The 24729-nt window shown below is 41.0% G+C and overlaps 1 protein-coding gene across 5 annotated transcripts in view; it reads right to left on the minus strand.

Moving 5' to 3' along the window:
• Positions 1-21812, minus strand: part of HABP2 (hyaluronan binding protein 2) — a 58729-nt gene extending 36917 nt beyond the window's left edge. For 3 of the 5 annotated variants that reach the window (XM_048858502.2, XM_075131069.1, XM_048858501.2), the window contains exons 1-2: positions 21713-21812; positions 7623-7662 (exon numbers count right to left, since the gene is read on the minus strand). In XM_048858502.2, the coding sequence (XP_048714459.2) occupies positions 7623-7662; positions 21713-21781 (109 nt within the window). In that variant the 5' untranslated portion in view covers positions 21782-21812. The remainder of the gene's footprint in view (positions 1-7622; positions 7663-21712) is intronic. The other 2 variants (XM_048858503.2, XM_075131070.1) reach the window with 2 other exon arrangements.
• Between the last annotated feature and the right edge of the window lie 2917 nt (positions 21813-24729).

Here is a 24729-nt window from a genome sequence, read left to right on the forward strand (position 1 = left end):
CTCACAAAACATACTCTATACAATGATTGTTACAATAGTGTGTAGGGTGTGGACACAGGGATACATTCTGTCACAGAGCCTGGTCCATGACAAGGGCTCCTAGGCACTATCATGATAAAAACAACATTACAAATAATAATGTATAACATTGTGATAGAGAGGGTTAGAAGCACCTATTGACTGTTCCACAGTACACATCAATAACCTGAATGCGGAATGTCATCTATTAAGCTTTTTAAAAGGACCTTAACAGGTGGCAATATCATCGTCTCCTACGTTATTTAACCCTTTATAAACATTATGGCCACTCATTAACAACTGACTAACCATTTACTAATCACGTATTGACCCTTTATAAACTATTTATAGATGTGCCCTGAATATAAAGCATGGTCCCTATATTCAGCCATGCCAGGGGACAGAGGGTTTAACAGGGGACCTTTGGTGTTGGCCAGTGCACCGGGTCTGGGCACCTCCCAGATGTTACAGAAGGAATCCTCCCAACACCCCTGTGAGATAGGGCAGTATCATTCCCATTCGACACATGAGGAGCAGTGACATTAAGGCCTCAATTTTCAGAAAGACTCAGCACCCGACAGCTATGTCCAGATTTTTAAAAGGGTGCTTCATGCCCCCATTGGGAACAACAGAGAATCCTCCCCACACTGAGAGCAACTGGAGCTGCTTGGCAAAATCTGACCCTGTCCATGAGTGCAGAGCACTTTGGAATACCTGGCCGGGCACTTGTGAAAACCTGCCCCTAAGCAACTTGCCCAACATCGCCAAAGAAGACTAGCAGAGCTGGGAGAACCCAGGTCACCTAGGTCCCACTCCAATACCTTAACTACAAGTTCATTAAATTGAAGTAACTGCTACAGATTCCCTAGAGTGTCCATCTCATCTCTCATTTACCCAACACTCTCCCAGCTACATGTGACAATAACTCCCCCCCACACCCAGATACATGACATTCCTGCATCAAAATAACATTTGTTTTCCTCTTTATCATTGCCTCAGCATTAAATAACTATTTGGCTTCCACATCTCTGATTTAAGAAGTGTTCCCATTCCATTTTTTTAATTATTCATAACAAGCCATAGGTTTAGTAAAGCAAAAGCAACAATTTTTTTTTATCTGAGCACATAATTAACGCACAAAGTCTGATACACTGGCTGATTTAAACATATTATTGAATCAGAGGGCTCGTTCTTTGTAAGTGCCGGGAAACCTTAGCATGCTTAAAAAAGCAGTGATCTGACATTTGTCACTGAAATGTGATGATGACATGAAATTAAATTAGACATCCTGCATGCAAATTTTCAAAGAATAACTTTTCTCTGTGTAGTACAACCCTTTCCCTCCCCTCCCACACACACTATAATTGATAGGCAGAGATTAACTTTTAAAGCTTCAAATCATCTTTGAGGTTTGGATGATCTTTTTAAACTGTTCAGTTTTCATCTCCAGGTTTTTTCATTGCTGAGACCAGTCAATCAATTAGTGGATTTCTGATCAATATCCTCTTATTCATTAGCTTAATAGGCTCTGTTATTGAGAGAATAGCTGTCCCAACACTGGCAGTCATGCTGTTTTGATCAGTGGATCAAGCCGTGACTAATGTTCCAAGTGGAAATGGGATGTCACTTGAATGACATGGATTCCAGATGACAAACTTCCTCATAGATTTCCACCACAACTTCAGCAGCAACCACCACCCATCCGTTAAACTCTTTCTGGAATACTTCCTCACCAGCATCAACTTCCAAAATCAGCTTCTGACAACAATATACAAGAAACCCACAGATCACCACACCTACCTTCCTAGATCCAGTAACCACCCCAAAGGCACCAAGAAATCTGTAACCTACAGCCAAGCAATCAGATACCACAGAACAGGCTCTGAGGAGAAACTCCAGAATATACAACTTAACACAGTCAAAACTGCCTCCACCAAACAAGGACACTCCACCACAGAGAATTAGATCACATCATGGAACAGGCCACCCAAATACTGCAAGAGAACCTACTTCAATAGAGAAATAACACCCCTACTTTTCTCCTACCACCCCACACTGGAACCCATATGGGGTATCATCAAACAACTACAACCTCTACTCAATGGGGACTCCATCCTGAAAGAAATCTTTCCTGAACTCCCTCTTCCGGCCTTCAAACAACCCCCCAACCTTGCCAAGCTCATCATTGGAAGCAAGCTCCCCACAGACCAGGACCCACCAACTCAAAGTGGCACCAGATACTGCCAGAACAAAAGATGCACAAACTGCAGACATATCTCCACCCCCCACAACACATCTTTCAAGATCCATGGGTCCTACACAGGCCTATCATAACATGTGGTGTACCTCAACCAATGCACTAAATGCCCCAATAACAAGTAGGTGGGTGAAACCAGACAATCACTATTATCTCAAATGCACTCACACAGGAAAATGACAGAAGACAAAAAACCCCACATCACTTGTGGGTGAACACTTTTCACAAACTGATCACTCTATATCTGACCTATCAATCCTCATCCGCAAAGGAAACCTGCTCAACAGTTTCAAAAGATGAACCTGGCATAGAATCATAGAATATCAGGGTTGGAAGGGAACTCAGGAGGTCATCTAGCCCAACCCCTGCTCAAAGCGGGACCGATCCCCAACTAAATCATACCAGCCAAGGCTTTGCCAAGCCAGGCCTTAAAAACCTCTAAGGAAGGAGAATCCACCAGCTCCCTAGGTAACCCATTCCAGTGCTTCACCACCCTCCTGCTGAAAAAGATTTTCCTAATATCCAACCTAAACTTCCCCCACTGCAACTTGAGACCATTACTCCTTGTTCTGTCATCTAGTACCACTGAGAACAGTCTAGATCCATCCCCTTTAGAACCCCCTTTCAGGTGGTTGAAAGCAGCTATCAAATCCCCCCTCATTCTTCTCTTCTGCAGTCTAAATAATCCCAGTTCCCTCAGCCTCTCCTCATAAGTCATGTGTTCCACTCCCCTAATCATTTTTGTTGCTCTCTGCTGGACGTTTTCCAATTTTTTCACATCCTTCTTATAGTGTGGGGCCCAAAACTGGACAGAGTACTCCAGATGAGGCCTCACCAATGCTGAATAGAGGGGAATGATCACGTCCCTTGATCTGCCAGCAATGCTCCTACTTACACAGCCCAAATGTCATTAGCCTTCTGAGCAACCAGGGCACACTGTTGACTCATATCCAGCTTCTCATCCACTGTAACCACTAGGTCCTTTTCTGCAGAACTGCAGCGAAGCCGCTCTGTCCCTACTCTGTAGCAGTGCATGGGATTCTTCCGTCCTAAGTGTAGGACTCTGCACTTGTCCTTGTTTAGCCTCATCAGATTTCTTTTGGCCCAATCCTCTAATTTGTCTAGGTCCGTCTGTATTCTATCCCTACCCTCCAGCGTATCTACCACTCCTCCCAGTTTAGTGTCATGCTAAATTCATAACTTTTCTAGACACTAAAAGTTATGGACTGAATTGAGACACTGGATTTATGGATTATTACAACAATCTATTACCCACTAAAACCCCCACAGCTGCCTTCCCCTCCACTTCTTTTCCTCCCTCTGACTAGAGGGGTGTTAGCAGGGCCACTTAATCTTGAATGGTCCCTTGAAACATGTGTTAACTGCTTAAGCTAAACAATCTGTTCCATCTTGTATTTAGCTGTGACACTCTGAGTACATTTCTCAGACCTGAAGAAGAGCCCTGTGTAAGCTCTAAAGCTTGTCTCTCTCACCAGCAGAAGTAGGTCCAGTAAAAGATATTACCTCATCCACCTTGTCTCTCCAATGAACTGCACGGTAACTTTGCTGGGATGTAGGTGTTGAGATGAGTGCCGGGCAAAGCCAAAGCTTATCGCAAATAAGAACCAAGGCAGCCACATGCTTATCCAAACTTTACTCAAGTTCTCAGAAACTCTTGGGACTGCTTAATTGAGCTATTGATCTACCTGGGATGGGCTTTCTTGCTAGGTTTCTGGCACTTTCTGTTTCCAGTTCAACTGAAAATAACATGGAAAAAGCTATTCTCCTGGAGTGAAATCCTGGCCCCATTTTAGTCAATGGCAAAATTCCAGATGGAGCCCAGACTTCACCCAGGATATTTTGGCCCTTACACATCTGATCTTGGCCGGAAGTAGCTGCAACCTTGAAAAGCAATTGCAAAAGCAATAAAAATAATTAAATTAACCACACTTTTAAATAATTCCAACATGGTGTCAATTGGGTCTGAATTTGAGTTTAATATAGAGGCTGAGGCGGGCAGGGGAGATGGGAGGGAGGGGAAGTTCTGCTATTGAGGCCAATCCTAAAAACACTTATTGCACGGCCTAGTGTTTAATACAGTGACTAGCCCCATTGGAGTTAATGTTGATTCACTGTGGAAAGCCTTACACCCAGTATAGGATGCATGTTTGGACCCATAGGCTCTGCTTAGCACCATACAGCTAGATAGGTTTCATAGGGCCTAATCACATCAGCCACACTATCAGAGGCTCGTTCACCTGCACATCTACTAATGTGATATATGCCATCATGTGCCAGCAATGCCCCTCTGCCATGTACATTGGTCAAACTGGACAGTCTCTACGTAAAAGAGTAAATGGACACAAATCAGATGTCAAGAATTATAACATTCAAAAACCAGTCGGAGAACACTTCAGTCTCTCTGGTCACTCGATTTCAGACCTAAAGGTGGCAATATTACAACAACAAAAATTCAAAAAGAGACTCCAACGAGAGACTGCTGAATTGGAATTAATTTGCAAACTGGACACCATTAAATTAGGCTTGAATAAAGACTGGGAGTGGATGTGTCATTACACAAAGTAAAGCTATTTTTTCATGTTTATTTCCCCCCCTCCTGTTCCTCAGACGTTCTTGTCAACGCTGGAAATGGCCCATCTTGATTATCACTACAAAAGGTTTTGGTTTTTTTTCCTCTCCTGCTGGTAATAGCTCACCTTAACTGATCACTCTCGTTACAGTGTGCATGGTAACACCCATTGTTTCATGTTCGCTATGTATATAAAATCATCCTACTGTATTTTCCACTGAATGCATCCGATGAAGTGAGCTGTAGCCCACGAAAGCTTATGGTCATATAAATTTGCTAGTCTCTAAGGTGCCACAAGTACTCCTGTTTTTTCTAGATAGGTTTGTTATTCCCTCAACTTCCAACCAACAACAAAGATCATGCTCCAAACAGAGGCACTGGTACAGGAAGACAGAAGTGGCTATAGTGCCATCTGGTTAGCTCCCAGTGTAATTCCCATCACTAAATGTCGTTATTCTGCTCAGGCCAGTTCAACCACCAACACTAATTTCCACTTCTGCTCTGGGATGATATTAGAGTCACAGAGTTTAAGGGCAGAAGGAACCACTAGATCATCTAGTCTGACCTCCTGTATATTGCAGGCCACCAACACCACCCAGCCCCAGCACTCTAAATCCAACAACCAAAATGAGACCAAACTATTACAGCTCACAGGGGACTAGACTATTATGTGTTGCAGGAAGAGCAGAGGAGGGACCGAGGTACACCAGTGTCTGAGGCCCCTGCAGTGGTTGAGAAATAATTAAGTGAGATATACCCAGGTAATCCTGGCAAGTGATCCGCATCTACCTGCTGCAGAAGAAAGAAACCTACACCCCACCAGGCCACTGCCAATCTGCTTGAGGGAAAAACTCCTTCATGACCCCACACATGATGATCAGTTAGACCCTGAGAATGTGAGCAAGAACCAGCCAGTCAAGCACTGAAAGAGAGAATGCCGAGTGCCACCTCAGAGATCTGGCCCACCCTGCCTAGTGCCCCATCTTCAGCCATGGCTATTGCTGATGCTTCAGAGGGAAAACATAAAAAAACTCCTCCCAGAATACGATGATGGTGGTGGCGGGTGGGGGGGAATCCCTTCCTGATCCCTGCTCGTGGCCAGCTGAAACCCTGGAGCATGAGCTGTAGGAACATAAGACTTAAACTGGAAGTGAGCCCCAAGGCTGCTGAGCCTTGCCCTCCAGCATCACAAGTGACCCCCGTCATACAAATCACACTCATAAATTTGTCCAGCTCTCTTTTAAAACTAATTACCAGCATGTTGTTTGCCCCCCAATTTCCTATTGGGAGGCTGTTCCAGAACCTCACCCCTGTATGGTTAGAAACCTTCTTCTAATTTCCAGCCTGAATTTGTTCATGGCCAGATTATATCTGTTTGTTCTTGTGCCAACACTGCCCATTAGCTTAAATACCTCTTCACCCTCCCTGGTATTTACCTCCCTGATGTATTTATAAAGAGCAATCATATCCCTTCTCAGCCTTCTTTTTGCTAAACTAAACAAGACAAGCTCTTCCAGTCTCCTCTCATAAAATAGGCTCCCCATTCCCCTGATCATCATAATAGCTCTTCTCTGTACCTGTTCCAGTTTACATTTATGTTTCCTGAACATGGGTGACCAGAACTATGCACAGTATTCCAGATGAGGTCTTACCAGTGCCTTGTACAATGGCATTAATACTTCTGTAACTCTACTGGAAATGCCTTGTCTAATATTTCCAAGGATCACATTTGGCTTTTGCACAGGTGCATCACATTGATGGCTCATAGTCACGTCATGATCAACCCACACACCAAGGTCTCTCTCCTCCTCTGTTGCTTCCCACTGATGAGCCCCCAGCTTGTAGAAGAAATTCTTATTATTAGACTCTAAGAGCGTGACCTTGAACTTTGTACTATTGAATTTCATCCCATTTCTATCATTCCAGGCTTCAAGTTCATCCAGATATCCCTGTATAATATTCCGATCCTCCTCTGTATTGACCATGCCCCCAACTTGATATTACCAGCACATTTCATGAGCTTCTTTCTGTGCCAAAGACATTAACAGAAATATTGAATAAAATGGATCCTAAGACCAATTCTTGAGCATGTTAAATTTTTTGCAATTAGTTTTAAAATATTTTGCTAACCCCTATCCAACTGAATGGTTTGGTAGTCCACATATTATTGCCATATAAGTAGCTCTCAGGCTGTATATCCTGATTTTCTCAAGCAGTGACGCCATTAAACTAAAGTGATGGTTATTTGTGGGATCTGAGGTGTATATCCAGAACATTATGACGAGTGACTTTTTGTTTTATAAATTAAAGTTTTAGGCTTGTACCAAACCTTTTAGGGCAGGACCCTGTTATCACGAATAGAACACAGATTCATGGAAGTTAGAGGTGGACAATATCAGTTTGATCATATAGGCTACAATCTGTTTTACATCTTATACAATCCCAGTGAATTGGATGGTACAGGATGTAAATCAGGGCAAGATTTGACCCTGAGACCTATGCAATTAGATGGCCAAATGGTCATAGAAGTCAAATTCTGACCTCAACTGCTCACAGAAAATGACAATTAAATTGGTGTTCTGACAGAAATCACACTTGCATTGTGTGCAGCTGAAATAATACAGACCCATATGAGTAGTCCCACTGAAGTAGGTAGGATCTGAATTCAGATATGTGCCAAGAACCTTGCTGAATCAGGTCCACAATCATAATATAATGTACGGAGACCATTTTATGCAAGAAATCAGAACCACTTACCAATCTGAAAGTCAACTAGTGAAGAGAAGAGGCTGGAAAGCTGCATAGAAGACAAAGGATGGTAAATTTTTGGACTGGTAAGTTTTTGAATCCAAAACACAATAGGAGCCTAGTTTGAATGTATTTGCAGTTTCAGTTTCCCAAGAATTCTAATGAATGAAGCTGGTGCATTTTCAAAAGCACTCAGGACCCATTAGCTCCTGTGTTCTCAAAAACACTTTTGAAAATTCACACACTTTATTGAAGTGCCTAAATAGGAATTGAGCTGTAAAAGTCCAGCTACTATTATGGATCTTGAGTAGAGCTTGGAGTGAATAAGAGATTTTTTGGTTTGCTGGTAATTCCTTAAAATAATTAAATGTACAAAAAATCACTCTCTCTCTATATATACTCACACACGGTTGTTTTGGCCAAACCAAAAATGAATTTTTTGAAATTTTCAGCTCATCCAAAAGTCAGGAAAAAAATTATGTGGGGTGAAATGAACCCTTTCATTTCTATATGGAGCATTTTTCACTTAATTTTTTTAAACAAATAATATCAAAGGGAAATTTCAAAACAAACTGTGCTGAATTTTTTGGTTTTGCTTTGTTTTCAACCAAAACAATTTGGCAAATTCAACACAAATTTGGGAAATGTTTCAGTCAACCCAATCTGCGTTTTTCAGAGAAAAAAAGGCTTTTGGCCAAAAAGTTCCACCCACTATTGTCCTGCGTACTTCAGAAAATCTTGTCTGAATTATTCAAACTGCCTGTTCCCCTACTAAGTGACTCTGCATTGTTTGTTTAACTAAACATTGCCTCTTAGAATTATAGCTGGTTCAGATGTTTGCCTGGGTCTCGATTCAGTAACCTCTGAAGTCAGTGCAAAGATCCTGTTGATCAATGGGTGAAGTTAAAGAAAACTGAAAATCTGAAAACTGAAAAATTGAAAAAGGACCTGAAAATCTAAGCTAGAAGGCTCAGAACAATGACAGGAGTTTGCATGGGCTTTCCAGAAATTCCCGTGTGGAAATTCCACACGTTCAACCTCTCCTGCAGAGCTCTGTCCCTTCCTCATTTGATCCCAGTCAGCATCTGAATGTGCAACAACAAATAATGGAGAAAGAAAGCTAAACAAACCTTTACCAGTTTTGGAAGTGTTTGAGTTTTAAGAGAAGGTGTGGCTGAAGAGTGTTTTATTGAATCCAAACTGGCATGAACATCCCTAGCAATGAGACACTAAATAGGCTTTAACCTGCCACCTCTTCTTGTGTTAAAACACATACAGTTCCATTATATACATGATTTTGTGGATGGGATGCGAGTATACAGAATACTTAATAGTATAGAGAAGGTAGATATCCCTATTTCACAGTACAGTAGGGGTACAAATATGCCCAAAACAACCTCGTTTATGTATTCAAACTAGGATTCACAGAATGATTTGGAGAGTTTCGATTTTGCTTTTTTGCATTATTTACTTGGTTCATTATCTATGCTTGAGAGACAATGAACTGGTTAAATAACGCAGAAAACAACATTCTGTGAATACAAACTTGAATACGTAAACTAGTTTGTTGTGGGTGTGTTTGTGTCCCTCCGGTGTTTGAAACAGGGAGAAGAGATGCTCCAAATCCACCCACTCCATTGACTACAACAGGAACCTTAACAGAGCAAAAAGAAAAGGAGTACTTGTGGCACCTTAGAGACTAACAAAGTACTCCTTTTCTTTTTGCAAATACAGACTAACATGGCTGCTACTCTGAAACTTAACAGAGCAGCGTTCCCCAGACCTCTCAGCAGAGCCTCCATATAGCTGCAATTAAATGAATCATCCAAGTATCTAACCAAATCATTTGCAACTAGGATGAAGCACACTCATGCAATTTTTTCAGGTCAATGACTGGGATGATGACAATTATAGGTCCATAAATGCAATACACTAGGTATATATGCATTAGGGCAGGTATAGGTTTCCCCAAGTCCCTTGCCAGAGCCCAGATACAGAGGCAATTGTACAAGCAAAATGCATCTGATCTCACCCTTTGCAAGGTAAGACAATGTACAAAATTGGGTATTGGGCTACATATTAGAGATGAGTCTAAATCAAAACTCTGAAATGGAACTTAATCCTGGTTGGCTAAATATACTAAACAAAAAGAAACAAGCAAGAAGCCAAGAATGGTACAAAGCAAAGCTACATTTACAATCCCCTTCCCTCAAAAGTAAGAATATTTCCCATTCGTTAGAGATGTCTCTCTGCACTTAACCCAAATTCCCCACCTTGTCGGATTCCATCATGCATGGCATTATCTGTCCAATTGGGACTGCAAATCACTGTTTGCGGGGCACCTCGTCTGAGACAGCAAAGACTTGACGCAGATGCTTAACATTAAGCTCGATCCTGGACTAAGGCCTCTAGGTGCTGCTGCAATACAGACATTACTCCTAGTACTAAGGAATTAATTTGTGGAGAGCCATATGGATTTCTAGAAGACTTTTCCATAAAGGGGGTATGTCTAAGGCTTTCTCTACACGAGAAAGGGGTTTGCCAGGAGAAATATACCAGTATAACGATTCTGGCAAACCCTCCTAGTGGGCATCTAGTTTATTCTGGCAATATAGCTTGTAGCAGTTCCGCCAGCTAAATAAACTGCATCTCTATATAACTCCATTTACGCTAGGGCTTTGCCACGAGGGCTATGTGGGTGAGGGCTTTGCTTTTCTCAGCAGAGGGAGGCAGGGAAAACGTTTAGGTGCCAGACCAGGGCGTTAACCATTACTCTTAACATCAGGATCTTGTGTTGTGTTTTCCCCTCCCGCAGTGCTACCTCTGATGACCCAGCCACCTTAGCACAATGAAGGAGAGAATTGGCCTCTCGCCTTTGAAGTGCTTCTCCAACCCAAACCTTCTGAGGTGCATTCATTACATTTGAGAACTCACCAAACCATACTGACTTAAAGGAATTTTCTCTTGCTTACTGGCAAAAAGCCACATTTTGCCTGTTTTGCTTTGTGTACAAAACTTTCTGTCAGGTTTCAGAGTAACAGCCGTGTTAGTCTGTATTCGCAAAAAGAAAAGGAGTACTTGTGGCACCTTAGAAACTAACCAATTTATTTGAGCATGAGCTTTCGTGAGCTACAGCTCACTTCATCAGATGCATACCGTGGATAGATTTCCACTCCATACGGCTAAATGCAGTGCCTTGCATAATGACAGGTTTCAGAGTAACAGCCGTGTTAGTCTGTATTCGCAAAAAGAAAAGGAGTACTTGTGGCACCTTAGAGACTAACCAATTTATTTGAGCATAAGCTTTCGTGAACTACAGCTCACTTCAGTGAGCTGTAGTTCACGAAAGCTTATGCTCAAATAAATTGGTTAGTCTCTAAGGTGCCACAAGTACTCCTTTTCTTTTTGCAAAAACTTTCTGTAGCTCTCTTCTTTAGATGGCACAGAAGTGCAACCCTCCTCAGCTCCTAAGGTATAGCTCTTGCTCTTGCATTAGCACCTTGAGTTGCTGTGTGAAATCAGCAGGGTAGCCAAGTTTCCAAGATTCACAGCAATGCACAGTGAGTATCAAAGTCTAGGGCTGAGCCCTCCCTGTGTTTTTATATGCTTGCACCTGGCATGTTGCTATATTTCACGAGGCCACCAGAGGGGGCACTTGTTCTTCAGTGGAAGTATAAAACAAGTCATAAGCAGGATTCAAACAAAAGAAGTTGAAAAATAATAGATTCTGGGTTTTCTTTCACCAAACATGATCATTTCTGCAGCCTGCCACGGATACTTTGTGTTCTCAAGAGAGAAAAAAAATTGCTGAATGTGTGAATCCTGTTTCCATCAGGTCATTAGAAAGACAAAAGATGAAGCTTGAAGTCAGAGGCACCTCGTTGTAAATTGTAATTCTTCAGTCTCATAACAAACAAAAGTCCTACAAAAATATTTAAGATAAAATGTATCTGGTTAATTTGCTAAGCCTGGAGTCACCTATATCTGGACCTGCTAGAAGTGCACTGGGAAAATGGCTGAAATGTAAAATGGCCAAACTTAGACAGGACTTTACAGCAATAAGAATAAACAATTCTCCAAGGCTTCATTTCTCCAAAGCACTGACAGACATTAGCTCATTAATGACTTAGAACACAAAAGGCAGACACTGCCAATGTTTGCTACTTTATATTTTTTCATTTTAGGTGTTTATCATCTATGTTCTAACTTCATGGACAGCAAAAGGATTCAGCTAGTTAAATGTAACAGATAGGACCTTGTAATGCCAGAACTGTGTATTTTGTGCACTGAAGCCCAAACCCTACAGCCCTTTTGCAGGCAAAACTCCTATTTAAGCCCATGGCAATTTTGTCCGAGAAAAGAATGCAGGATATGGCCTTAGTTGTAAGCAGGAATTGCCAGTAAGCATCTGGCTGTTTGTTGCAAGTCCCTTTTCATGAAGCAAATTTACTCACTGATTTTCCAGTGTTCACTCTCAAGTGCTCAGAAAGGGGTGTCCTTCCTTTGGAGCATCCTGAGAACTGGGAAACCAGGCACTAGGACTGGTTGAAAGTGGCTATATCCTCAGGTGATGGCTGGAAAAGAGCCTTCAATCCTGATTCAGATGAAAGAAACACAATGGGACAAATAAAGAAGGAATTGTTTAAATCTATCAGGAACAATAAAATAAATCCTAGCAATCTTAAAGGTCTGATTTTTGTTCTGATTTACAGGCATGATAACGTTATGCAGAAAAGAGAGAAATATTCAACAAATATTTCTGTTCTGTGTTAGGAAAGAAGCAGAACATTGTAATATTTCACAGTGGTAATGAAATGCTTTGTATTCCATCAGCAACTAGGGATGATGTTAAACAGCAACTATTGAAGTAAAATATTTTTAAAGTTGTAGGATGAGAACTTGCACCCAAGAGTATTAATGGAACTGGCTAAGGCCCTCTCTGAAGCAATAATATTGATTTTTAAGAAATCTTCAAACAATAGCAAAGGTTTAGAGGACTGGAAAATGCCAGTGTTGTGCAAATATTTAAAAAGAGTAAATAGGATGACCTGGGAAACAAGAGGCATCAATCTCAGGTAAAATCATGGAATGGCTGATATGGGATCCAATCAGTAAAGAATTAAAAATGGTAGTGGAATTAAAGCTAATCAACATGATTTTTTTGGAAAACAGATCTTATCAAACAAGCTTGATGCCATTTTTTAATGATATCACAAGTTGATAAAGGTAAGTGCATTGACGTAATATGCTTAGACTACTATAAGGCATTTGATTTAGTTCTGCATGACATTATGATAAAAAATTAGATCTATATAAAATTAATGCAGTCCATATGAAGTGGATTAAAAACTAGATCAGTAATAGATCTCAAACAACCACTGTAAACAGAGAATTGTGATCCATTGGGAGAGTTTCTATAAGGGTCTCACAAGGGATCTGTTCTTGGACCAGTGCTGTTCATTATCTTAATTGATGTGGAAGAAAATATAAAATCATTGATAGTAAAATTTTCAGGTAAAATAAAAATTGGTGGAATGGCAAATAATGAAGGGGACAGGTCAGTTATACAGACCAACCCGGATTGTTTGGTAATAAGTTGGGCTCGTTTGAACAACACACATTTTAACACAGCCAAATGCAAGGTCATATGTCTACAAATAAAAAAATGTAGGTCATACTCTGAAAAGGAGTTAGCAATCATGGTAGATAACCAGTTGAACATGAGCTTCCAGTGCAATACTGTAGCTAAGAAGGTGAATGTGATCCTTGAATGTATAACCAGGGGAATGTCTAGTAGTGTTAGGGGAATGTCAAGTAGTGTTAGGGAGGTATTATTACCTCTGTATACAGTATTAGTGAGACCATTACTGGAATATGGTGTCCAGTTTGGTGTCAACACTTCTGAAATGATGTTGACACATTTGAAAGGGTTTAGAACAAAGCTACAAGAATGAGTCGAGATCTAGAAAAATAGCTTATATTGAGAGACTTAAGAAGCTCACTCTGTTTAGTTGATCTAAAAGAAGTTTAAGAAGTGAGTTGATCATGGTCTAGAAGTGCCTACATTGGGAAGAGATTTATGATAGTAGACTACTCTTTTATTTAGCAGAAAAAGGCATAATAAGATCCAATGGTTGGATCTGAAACTAAACAAATTCGGACCAGAAATAAGGTGCAAATTTTGAAGACTGAGGGCAATTAATCATTAGAACACCTTACCTGGGGATGTGGTTGGATTACCAACACTTGCAGTCTTTAAATCAAAACTGGGTGTCTTAATAAAAGATAAGTTATAGCTCAAACAGACATTATGAGCTTGATGAAGACATTTCCGGGAGAGGTTCTATGGCCTATATTATGGAGGAGGTCAGCCTAGATCATCATAATGGCCTCCTCTGGCCTTAAAATATCTGAATATATGAATAAAAACAAAACATGAATTGAGCTAGTTACCTCATTGGAGTAAGTTGTGACATGTTCCTATACCTTGCAGTGAACCAATCTCAGCCACAGTAAGATAAATACTGACTTTTTAGTTTGTCCACCTATATACAGTGTAACTCAGTGGTTCTCAAACTAGGGCCGCCGCCTGTTCAGGGAAAGCCCCTGGTGGGCTGGGCCAGTTTGTTTACCTGCCGTGTCCACAGGTTCAGCCAATCGCAGCTCCCAGTGGCTGAGGTTTGCCGCTCCAGGCCAATGGGGGCTGCGGGAAGGGCGGCCAGCACATCCCTTGGCCTGCGCCGCTTCCTGCAGCCCCTATTGGCCTGGAGCGACGAACCGCGGCCAGTAGGAGCTATGATCGGCCGAACCTGTGGACGCGGCAGGTAAACAAACCAGCCCGGCCCACCAGGGGCTTTTCCTGAACAAGCAGCAGCCCTAGTTTGAGAACCACTGGTATAACTGCAGAATGCTTTTTAAAACTCTTATGGTTCTTGTTTTGAGAAAAATGTCTACCTGACCATGATAATAGGTAAAATTTACAAAAAGCATTTAGGAGCCTAAGTCTTGTGAATGGAAGTCAGGGGGTTTAGGCTCCTAAGTCTCTTTTGGACATAGGACTTATGAGCCTAAGTCACTTGGGTGCTTTTGAGACTATATTTCAGCCTCTCATCTCTAAAACTCTCTATGAGAATTGTGCCTATTTCTGCATGGAGCCAGAATTTTCTCCTTGGACCCTTGCCATAAAAATTCAAATAAAAGTAAATAAATTAAATCCACAAAAATACCCTGGGTAACACTCATCAAGAGGCAGGTTGGGGAAAGAACGAAATGTAGAAGGGCAAGGAACTCTCAGATAGCTGCCCTTTGCTATGCAGAACATGACAAAAGATCTTTGAAAGAAAGAGGCAGAAGATGGGAAAGACCAGTGCAGTTGCTAGAAATGATCATGTGGGATATCACTGACAGTAAGTCTGAAAGATCTATAACTATAGCCACACCTGCCTGTCCAGTGTGAATCTCTTGTCCACTCTGACAACTTTCAAAGGGATCTTTTGTCTGGGCTTTTGACGGACCAGAAAGGAATCAGATGTTCTGACAGTCTAACAAGCATCCAAACTCTTGGGTACTAACATGTTGAATGGCAACATTCCAGGAACTTTGCTGGAAAAGCCCCAACCTCCCAATGGCATTGCATTACTCAGTCAATGTTATAACTGGATTATAATGGAAGCGGGGTGTGTTCTCGCATAGAGCATACAGGGAACATACACACATTATCCTTAGAGCGGGAAATGGTCTACTTTAAAGGACTACATCATGGTAGTGGGTTCTAGGTTTTTCTTTCCCAATACGGCAACCCCTGCCTTTTCCAAGTTAGCAATATAGATGCTGTCTGCCTCTTGATTCCATTACAAGCCCCAGAGTCTTGAGGAGAAAAGACAACCAAATATATTCTAATAGGATATTTATGCTGAAATCTTTTTTGTTTGCTTTAGGAGATCAGATGACAAGCGCTGAATGTGCCCGGTTTCAGAATATCAGAAACTGAATTTATTTAATGTCTCTATTTTTGGCACTGTTAAGTTGAAACCCTTTCCTATTTTAGCATCTGATACAGGAACCTCTTGGGGCCCAGAAGGCAGCTGAAGGCATGGCTATTGGAGATGCTGTTGTAACCACCTCTGCTGCCTACCCAAGGGTTCCTGGCTACTGTATTTCAAAACAATGTTTGCACCATGAGTTAATCTTTGCACCACAAGAAGCTTCCTGGGAAAGTGTGGGTGTCTTCAAACTGGCTCAGTTGTTGAGCTTGTGCATTTGTGCTTACATGGAAAACAGGCTCAGTTTCAGGAAACCGGAGCAAAAAAGGGGGCTGCAAAATCAGTTTCAATGGGGCTGCAAAAGTAGATTCTATCTCCCTGACAGAAGTGCTGGGTATTAGACATTCTGCAATCTGTGCTGAGAATGCAGGTTATGCTGTTAGACTTAAAGCTTATGCAAAGCCATTAAGTCCCTTTAGTTACAAGGGATATCAACCCTCCTGCTTCAGGGCATAAGCTGATTGCCTTCGGGGGTCAGAAAGGAATATTTCCCTCTATGTTATAGCATTGCACAATTGGCTAGGGGCATTGTGAAGGCTTTCTGCTTTCCTGCAGCATCAGGCAAATTTAGGCCAGTGCTGCAGTGGCAAGATATTGGCCTTGATGGACCAATGATCAATGCTGCTTTGACTACTCATATTCCTCTTTATGGGGAATTGTTTTATGATGCGATAGCACATGCTGCCCATTTGTGCGTACCACAGAACTATGAGGAGAATATGCATAGACCAGAATCATTGATTTATTTCATCAATGCACTCTGTTGACAAGTGCGGCAGCCAGCATCACAAGCTGTCACCTGTCTACACTTCTGGGGGATCGACGCTGTGGTGATCGATGCACTGGGGGTTGATTTAGCGGGTCTAGTGAAGACCCGCTAAATCGACGGCAGAGTGCTCTCCGATCGACCCTGGTACTCCACTGGGAATGAGAGGAGTAAGGTAATTTGATGGGAGAGTGTCTCCCGTCGACCCAGCATGGTGTAGACACTGCAGTAAGTCGACCTAAGCTACGTCGACTTCAGCTACACTATTCACGTAGCTGTAGTGGCGTAACTTAGGTCGACTTACTGCGGTAGTGTAGACATAGCCTCACTCTGGGACCTCTAGCACCAGCATTTTAAAAATCTTAATAATCTCTTAATAATTCACGCTTCACGAGCAAATACACCATAGGTTAAGACAGTGGGCATGCTGGTGGGTTCAAAACATTCTCCATTATAACCCTGCATTTTTTTAGTTTTCATACTTTCTGAAAGGTCTACTTAAATGGGCCGAGGTAAGGGCTTGATTCTGCATCCATTACTCACCTGAGTCAGCCTTACTCCTGTGAGTAGTGCTGTTGAAGTCAGTGGGACTATTCTTATGAGGAAAGGTTTGAACATTAAGGCATCAGTTCAGCAAAGCACTTAGGCGTATGCTTAACCTTAAGCACATACTTAAGTCCCATTAACACCTACCACGTGCATAAGTGCTTTGCTAAATCAGGGCCTTAATTTCCTATCTAAACTTTTCTAAATTCACCCATCATCATGGAATCGGGGCACAAACACAGCTCTCATATTTACTGACTTCTGAAGCCCTGACACAGCAAAGTATTTAAACTAGGGTGACCAGATGTCCCGATTTTATAGGAATAGTCCCGATATTTGGGACTTTTTCTTATATAGGCACCTCTTATCCCCCACCCCCATCCCGATTTTTCACATTTGCTAACTGGTCACCCTAATTTAAACCCTCGATGAAATAGGCAAAGCACTTAAAACACAAGCTTCGGTACTTTGCTGAGAAAAGATACTTTGCTGAAGCAATGTCTTAACTCTTAATGTGCTGAACTCTGCCACTTCAGTGTTTCAATAACAGACTTTTGTTTTAATTTTGCAAAAGTAACAAATCTTTAACGATATCAGACCTCATTCTGAGAATTTCTCTGCTACTAGATATTTGGTATGAAGTTGAGTGAGACAGTCATTATTAAAAAAAAAAAAAAAAAAGCAAAGCTCAGGTTCTCAGAATAGTGATGTGATAACCAGTGAATTCCTACTGAAATTCTAAGCAAAATAAATAAATAATGTCAAGGATCTCTCGTCACTGAAGCAAAACTTGCCTATAGTTCAATTATGTCAGGTTTAAATACGGCCAAATTCTGCTCTCAGTTTCACCAATGTTGTAATTCCACAGCCCTGGATGGATTTACTCCAGATTTACACATTTGTAACTGGTTTCTTTTCCGACCATATTGCATTGAACGGACAGGAGAATTTTGCCTTAGACCCTGATCCTGAAATCCTGGTGCTTTTCCGTTCAGTTCTGACTGGCTACACCGAATGAATGCATGAAATGTCATTTGGCTTCTGCAATATTATAACAATAACCCTTTAATAATTATACTGCTGAATTAAAAACTCCTAAAACCCAAGTATAATAAAAAATAAAATGAAGAGGATGATGATGGAAAGGAAGGAAACATTAATTTAATTTTTCCACTGAGTTTGGCAGAGTGTAAAGTCTATTTTTTCTTTTTTGACAGACTGCTTTCTGTGCAACTTCTTTGGACCAAATCATTAAGCCAAAAATGTCCTCTTGTAACATGTTTGTCATGTCATGACATCACAGCAACCGGGCCTTTTTTTTTCCCCTACTGGGATTCATGCCAAGTGCTAAGCCAAAAAACCTTGTTCTATTAATTATGAATAAAAACATGTTTTATTAAAAACTAGCCTGCTGAATATTCTGCCGTGCTGCTTTTCGGTGACAGCAGAATTGCTTTTGCATTTGAGCAACGTTAATGAAATTTTGGAGGGCGGGGGGTAATATATATATATATATATATATATATACTCCATTTTCCTCAGCGATATTTATAGGAAAGTCAGATTAAAACCATCAAAGCTAATTAATTGATCTAACATTTAGGACTCAATGGGAAAATCTGTACAAGATTTAGTACAGGATCCAACCTTCTGCAATGGGTGTGAATTAAAGCAGCATAATCATTCTGGACTTGTTTAGATTTGATTGGGTTCTCATAAAATCTGTAAAACTGACACTGAAGTACCAGAGTATTGATGCCCCCAGAATGTCGCCAAATGCATCATTGGATCAAGTGTGTGGTATCCGTTGTTGTCTGTGGATGGACAGCCCTAACAATACACTATTTAAAGAAAACTCTGTTGTGCAGTGAAAATCACTGATCATGTATTCACCAGCCAGTTCAAAAAGATCCATAAGCCATTAAAAACCCTCTCTCTTTTTCTTCCAAAGGACTGAATTTAAGCACATCAACATCAAGAATTTCAGAATGAATTTCAGTCAAGATGAATTCTCATCAACTGGAATCTTCATTAAAGAATAAGTAAAAAAACCAAACCTCTTTTGTAAGAAAATCTGCGTGGCTGAAATATTTGGAGGAACAGAGGAATGTTTTTAAAAGTGATTTTTAACTTCTCTTGGGTTACAAGCCAATCTTTTATTCTTCTTTAGTGATGGGATTAACAGATCTGGAAAAGTCTCTCTCTAGCTCTGATAAGACTAGGGCAGGGGTAGGCAATCCCCAAAGGCGGCACGCCAGCTGATTTTCAGTGGCACTCACACTGCCTGGGTCCTGGCCACCAGTCTCGGGGGCTCTGCATTTTAATTTAATATGAAGCTTCTTAAACATTTTAAAAACCTTATTTACTTTACATACAACAATAGTTTAGTTATGTATTAAAGACTTATAGAAAGAGACCTTCTAAAAACGTTAAAATGTATTACTGGCACGTGAAACCTTAAATTAGAGTGAATAAACGAAGACTCGGCACACCACTTCTGAAAGGTTGCTGACCCCTGGACTAGGGTTTGGAGTTCTCTAGCTGTGTTGAATGTTTTGCTGTTAACCTTTCCCCCCTATAGTCAGAGATGTGAATATTCTGGGGGTTCTGTTGATGTTGAGGAGCTGCTGTTTGGCATCTCTTGTTATCTGGCAGACAGATCACCCGCTCAGCACCACTTTCTGATGCTCTTATTCATAGGGAATAGCATTTTATTCTGTGAGTAGCCCTACTAAATCAACCCAAGCACTTATCTGGCTAAGTGAATTTCATCCTCTTTGAATTAGTTTGCAAAATTAACAAACCAAAGCAAACGACTGACCCTTTTAGGTGAATATCTAATCCTTTCTGCAGCAATGGTCATTGCAAAAAACACATATGGACCTAACTGCAATACTGTACTACAGAGAGACAAATTCCTTCAGGAGCCCTATTTTACTCCATTAAACATGAAGACTGAAAGCCCTTATTTTTATCACAGCAACTGCAATTCTGGTTCAGATTCTGACTCATTAAGGGCCTAATACGCTCTCACTGTAGTTAGGGGAATATTTCCATTGACTTTAATAGAAGCAAGCAAAAGCTCCAAGATCTTATATAGTTAAAAAAAACTTTTTAAAAATCTTTGCTTCAATAAATCCAGTGGCAGGTTGTTCCATAGGTTAACAAGAGGTAACATGTATTGCCTTTTATTGGCTATGAACATATTGTTTCCCTTTCTTGCATTGTGGGACTGTGGAAAAAGAAACATCCTACTGGCTTTGTTGGTACTTGTCTCCTCACACAAATTGGCCAAATAGTACCTTTTAATCTAGCCTCTTTTGGAAGCCATCTCCACCTAGCAAAGACTGGGATGTGTTAGTATTTGTATGGAAACATTAGCAGAGCTGTAAGCTTTACTCTGTCCAGAGCTACTGTACTAATGTCACACTTAATAACACTCAAACATTCACCAGAATTAGCCTAAACAAACTCCAACATTTTGTTTAACACACATGCACGCACAACTCCATCCAGGCAACCAGTCTCTTTAATGTTTAATGTCTCCTCCAAAAATTGTAGAAAACCCATTTGAACCATGACTAGCTCTAAGAACCACATGCCACGTTTGGTGTGTGCTTTGTTTTGAGACTCTCAGGTCTTCCGAGCAGGGTACAATTATATGTCTGGCATTGTTCACGTATTGCACAGCTCCATGTACACCTTGACTCTATATGGATAATAAATAATACCGGAGGAGTCAAAACTAGATCATTTGGGTCCAGTTGTTAAGGATAATTGGGAACTGGGGATAGTTTAAAAAGCTTACTCAGAAAGTGTGTTGATCAGGAGACTTATTAATACATATGTTTTCTCCCAGCTACAGTGAAATCAGTTCTATGTATTAGGGACAGAAGAACATTCTTCAAGAGCTAGACAGGTAGAAGGGGGTGCACTACGTTAATGTCATCATTTATTATTTTCATAGCAGTAGCACCTAGCAGTCTCAGTCATGGACCTCATGGTGCTAGGCGCTGTACAGAGAACAAAGACTGTCCCTACATCAAAGATCTGACAATTTAAGTATAAGACAATAGTCAACAGGTGGATCCAGACAGGCGGGGGGGAGTACAAGGAAACAATGAGACAACATTGGTTAGTATGATAGGTAATGGTTTCAGCACACCAGCTGCCTGACCGTTTTCAAATAAATACTGTGTGTTTTACAGATTCTTAACGGAGCTCCACTGATTTATACTAACGGAGGATCTGGCCCACAGTACTTATTTTTTCACTCTACTCTGTGTCCCCCATCTGCCTATTTACACTCTCTCTCTGCTTGTTTTATTCTGCTCCATCTTTCAACCTATTTTCGCATTGGATTTTCCTTCTCTGTCCCTTTTGGGTGTCCTCTTCCCCAAGGGGCTCTCCGAGGTGGAATGCCTATTCAATAATGCTCAGGTTTCCACCTTTCCCACGACATTCCAGTGGATCTGAACCTAGGCTAAATCAGTCCTTCCAATCTCTGAGACAGTACTTAATTAGTGCCAGGTCTGTGCCCCGGCACCTCGAGTCTTGGCAGTTCATAGCCCCAGCATCTCTGGGTTTGCTGCATCAGTTATGAATGTAAAAAAATTTCTTGAGCCCCGGCACCTCTTTCATTGCAAATTAAGCACTGCTCTGAGATATAGCTTCATTTTGTAATGGCTAGGTAAAGGTTCTGCAAAGAACTATGCAAGCAGTAACTACCTTAAAAGGATACTCACACAGAAAGGTGCATTCCCCAGCAATAGGATCAGAGGAAGAACCCAAAGGGACACAGCTCCATTAACCATCCTCACAAACTAAATTTTTTTCTACAAATAATCTTGCATTTGTTGACTATGGTTTTTTTTTCTGTAAAGTCAAACTACAATGGTTAGAGAGTAAGTTCATGCAATGCAAATGATTAACTATGCCTCAAATATTGTCTAATGTTTAATGTTTGGTCAACAGACTATCCTGATCAAATATGTGCTACCAGTGAATCCATTCCAGTTCATTATTGTCTTGATCATTGGGGAACATGTCAAAACAGTAAATTACAAAGTTTAACAATCTAGTGGGTAATAAATAGTAGTATGTATTTATTATTATCAACATTATTGTCAACTCTAGACATTCAAAGATATGAGTCAGAGACAATCAAGCAGCAAAAAACCCCATGAGATTTGGCTTAAAAATCAAGAGAAAATAATAAATTTTAGGTTCTTTTTTATTGGCTTCTGGGTTTTGATTCTTTAGGGGCTATGTTTTCAAGCTTTCCCTCACAACCAGGAGAGCTAGGAATTTACTTCTTTTTAAAATGAAAGCAGAGAGTCTCATGTAATAACATGACTCCATGAGCAGGAGCTTTAAGAGAAATACCAAATACCATGAGATTCATAAAAACAGCAGAAGAGTTGGCAACTGTATTTTGGTAGCTCCTAGAAGGCCCTACCAAGATTAGGAGTTCCAATGTGCAAGGCATTGTAAAGACACATAAGACCTTGGCCCCAAATGCTTGCAACTTAAGTAAAAAGACAGAAAAGGGTGGGGGAAGGGAAGTATTATTGTATAGAGAGATTAAGGGACCTGCCCAAGGTCTCTCAGGGAGTCCTATTAATACATTTCATGTAGGTTCATGAAGGACTCAGATATTGTAGTGATGAGTGCCATAGAAGCCCATGATGAAATGAATAATTCTGTCTTCAGAGCAGGGATGTGAATAATGGGCAGTAAATAAAAAAATGAGACCATGAGGTGAAAAGAAAATATTGAAAAACTGCTCATTAAATGAGCACGGTCCATCCTGTGCACTGAATGAGGCAGCCATCCTGTGGAAAAAAATAGCATGTGATCATGTAATTAAAGACTGCATCATTACGCATACACACAAGAGGGCTGAATTAAGGTTGCACATGCGACTTTAATTGTGGCATTTCCTAACTTTTGAGGGTTTGACTTTGCAAGCTATATGTTCAAGGAATTTTTGGAGTGTGTAATATACTATTTAGATGTAATATATTTTATATTGGTGTAATATATATATGTGTGTGTGTAAATTATATATATACACACAACATAATAGGGGTGTTCGTATGTTGGTGGTCACACAGAAGTTTGAGAGAACAATTCAAGATTCTTTAACTAGTTAGGAAGACAGCAAGATAAAAGGAATTAGATAATGCTCAGCTTTAGCTAATGTGTCCTTGAATAAGCTGATTTGCACTGAATTTTAATAGACCCCTGATTCATCAAATCTCAAACAGAATTAAGGTATGGACAGGATCCTAATAACATCATGCTTTATATCCATGAAAGATAAATTAAAGGATGCAAAACTGCTATTGACAAACATTGATTATATGTACTTTGAAGTTGTGCCAGATGCATCTTGTCAGCCTCCAAAGTTTTCTTTTAAATCTCATTGCGTAAGGCTTTTACTTTTTAATTATTTTTTTCTCCACAGCCTCTTTGATCAACAAAAATGTAGATCATATTTGGGTGATGCTACTTCCTATGCATTTTATTTAGATGTGCCCTTGTGCGTAGCTCAAGCTACATGAAAAGGCTGTATGGTACATTGTCATCTCAACGTATTATCCTGGATGCTGTTTAACACTTCAATGAGCTGCTCATGTTCTTGGGTGAACTTCACTCCTGCGCTGAAGGCCAGCACTTAAATCTCACATGAGTCTTCAATAACAAACTTAATTTATAGAACTTCTGCTGACCCTTTGCACAGGGGACAACTTTGCCCACTGTGACTACTCCACCACCCAGTTTTATACTTGTCAATGAATCCGTGGCAAGGGTGCTCACATGTCACATTTTGCTCTATTGAAAGTCAAGCTTTGTAGCGTCTTCTGCTAATGGGAAAAGATGGACTATGGTTTTGACCATTGCGTCAAAACGAGGGAACTTTAATAACCTTAAGAGAAAGTTTAGACTGGGTAAAAATAATGAGGCCTGGGTAAACAGGCTTAGCTCTGTGTGGTAACTCATTGGGCTGAAAAATGAAAACCTCATCCCCAACCTGCCAAGCACGGTCATTGTTACCAGGCATGGGAAGGAGACTCAGACATGTTGCACTGCTCCTCCCCGGTGCAAGGTTTTGGCCAGCAGATCGGTTTTGTGAATGGAACCACTCTCCCACCCGCTCCAATCCTCCTGGCTCATCCCAGTGCATTGAACAGACAGGGAGCTCTGCTGTGCTATAGACTGGAAGATATAGTGTCCCCCATACACGGTTTCTGAAACTTGCTCCCACAACACACACACACACACACACACACACACACACAGTAGGATGGTGTGCAATTCTGCTATATTCAAGCCCTTCCATTAGCACGCTGAAAATTGGTAAATCCTTTCCAGTAGCTCTGAGACCTCATCCCACCTGTTGCATTTACGACTGCAGCCTTACCAACACAGTCATTTGCACCTGCAAACCACAAGCATGTGTGCATGCAAATCATCTGACTACTCCCAAAAGCTGTTTACTCACACAAACCACCTTTTGGAAATGTGCGAGAAGGTGGAAAGTCCAAAGTCCTTATGCGTGAGGGATTGACCCAGACCCATCCATCACACATGGGTGATCCGGGCCAGGATATAAATGTGGAGGGGAAAAGGCTGTGGCAGTGCCTATCTGGGGAGAGGGAAGGGTTGTCCTTTCCCCTCCCAGTTAGCAAGGCCTCTGGCAATTGGGACCCACTGCTCTTTGTGAGGGGTCGTTGCTTGGAATCCTTTGTTTACGAAT

Source organism: Caretta caretta, chromosome 7 (genome assembly GCF_965140235.1).
Source record: "Caretta caretta isolate rCarCar2 chromosome 7, rCarCar1.hap1, whole genome shotgun sequence".
NCBI classification, from domain to species: Eukaryota; Metazoa; Chordata; order Testudines; family Cheloniidae; genus Caretta; species Caretta caretta.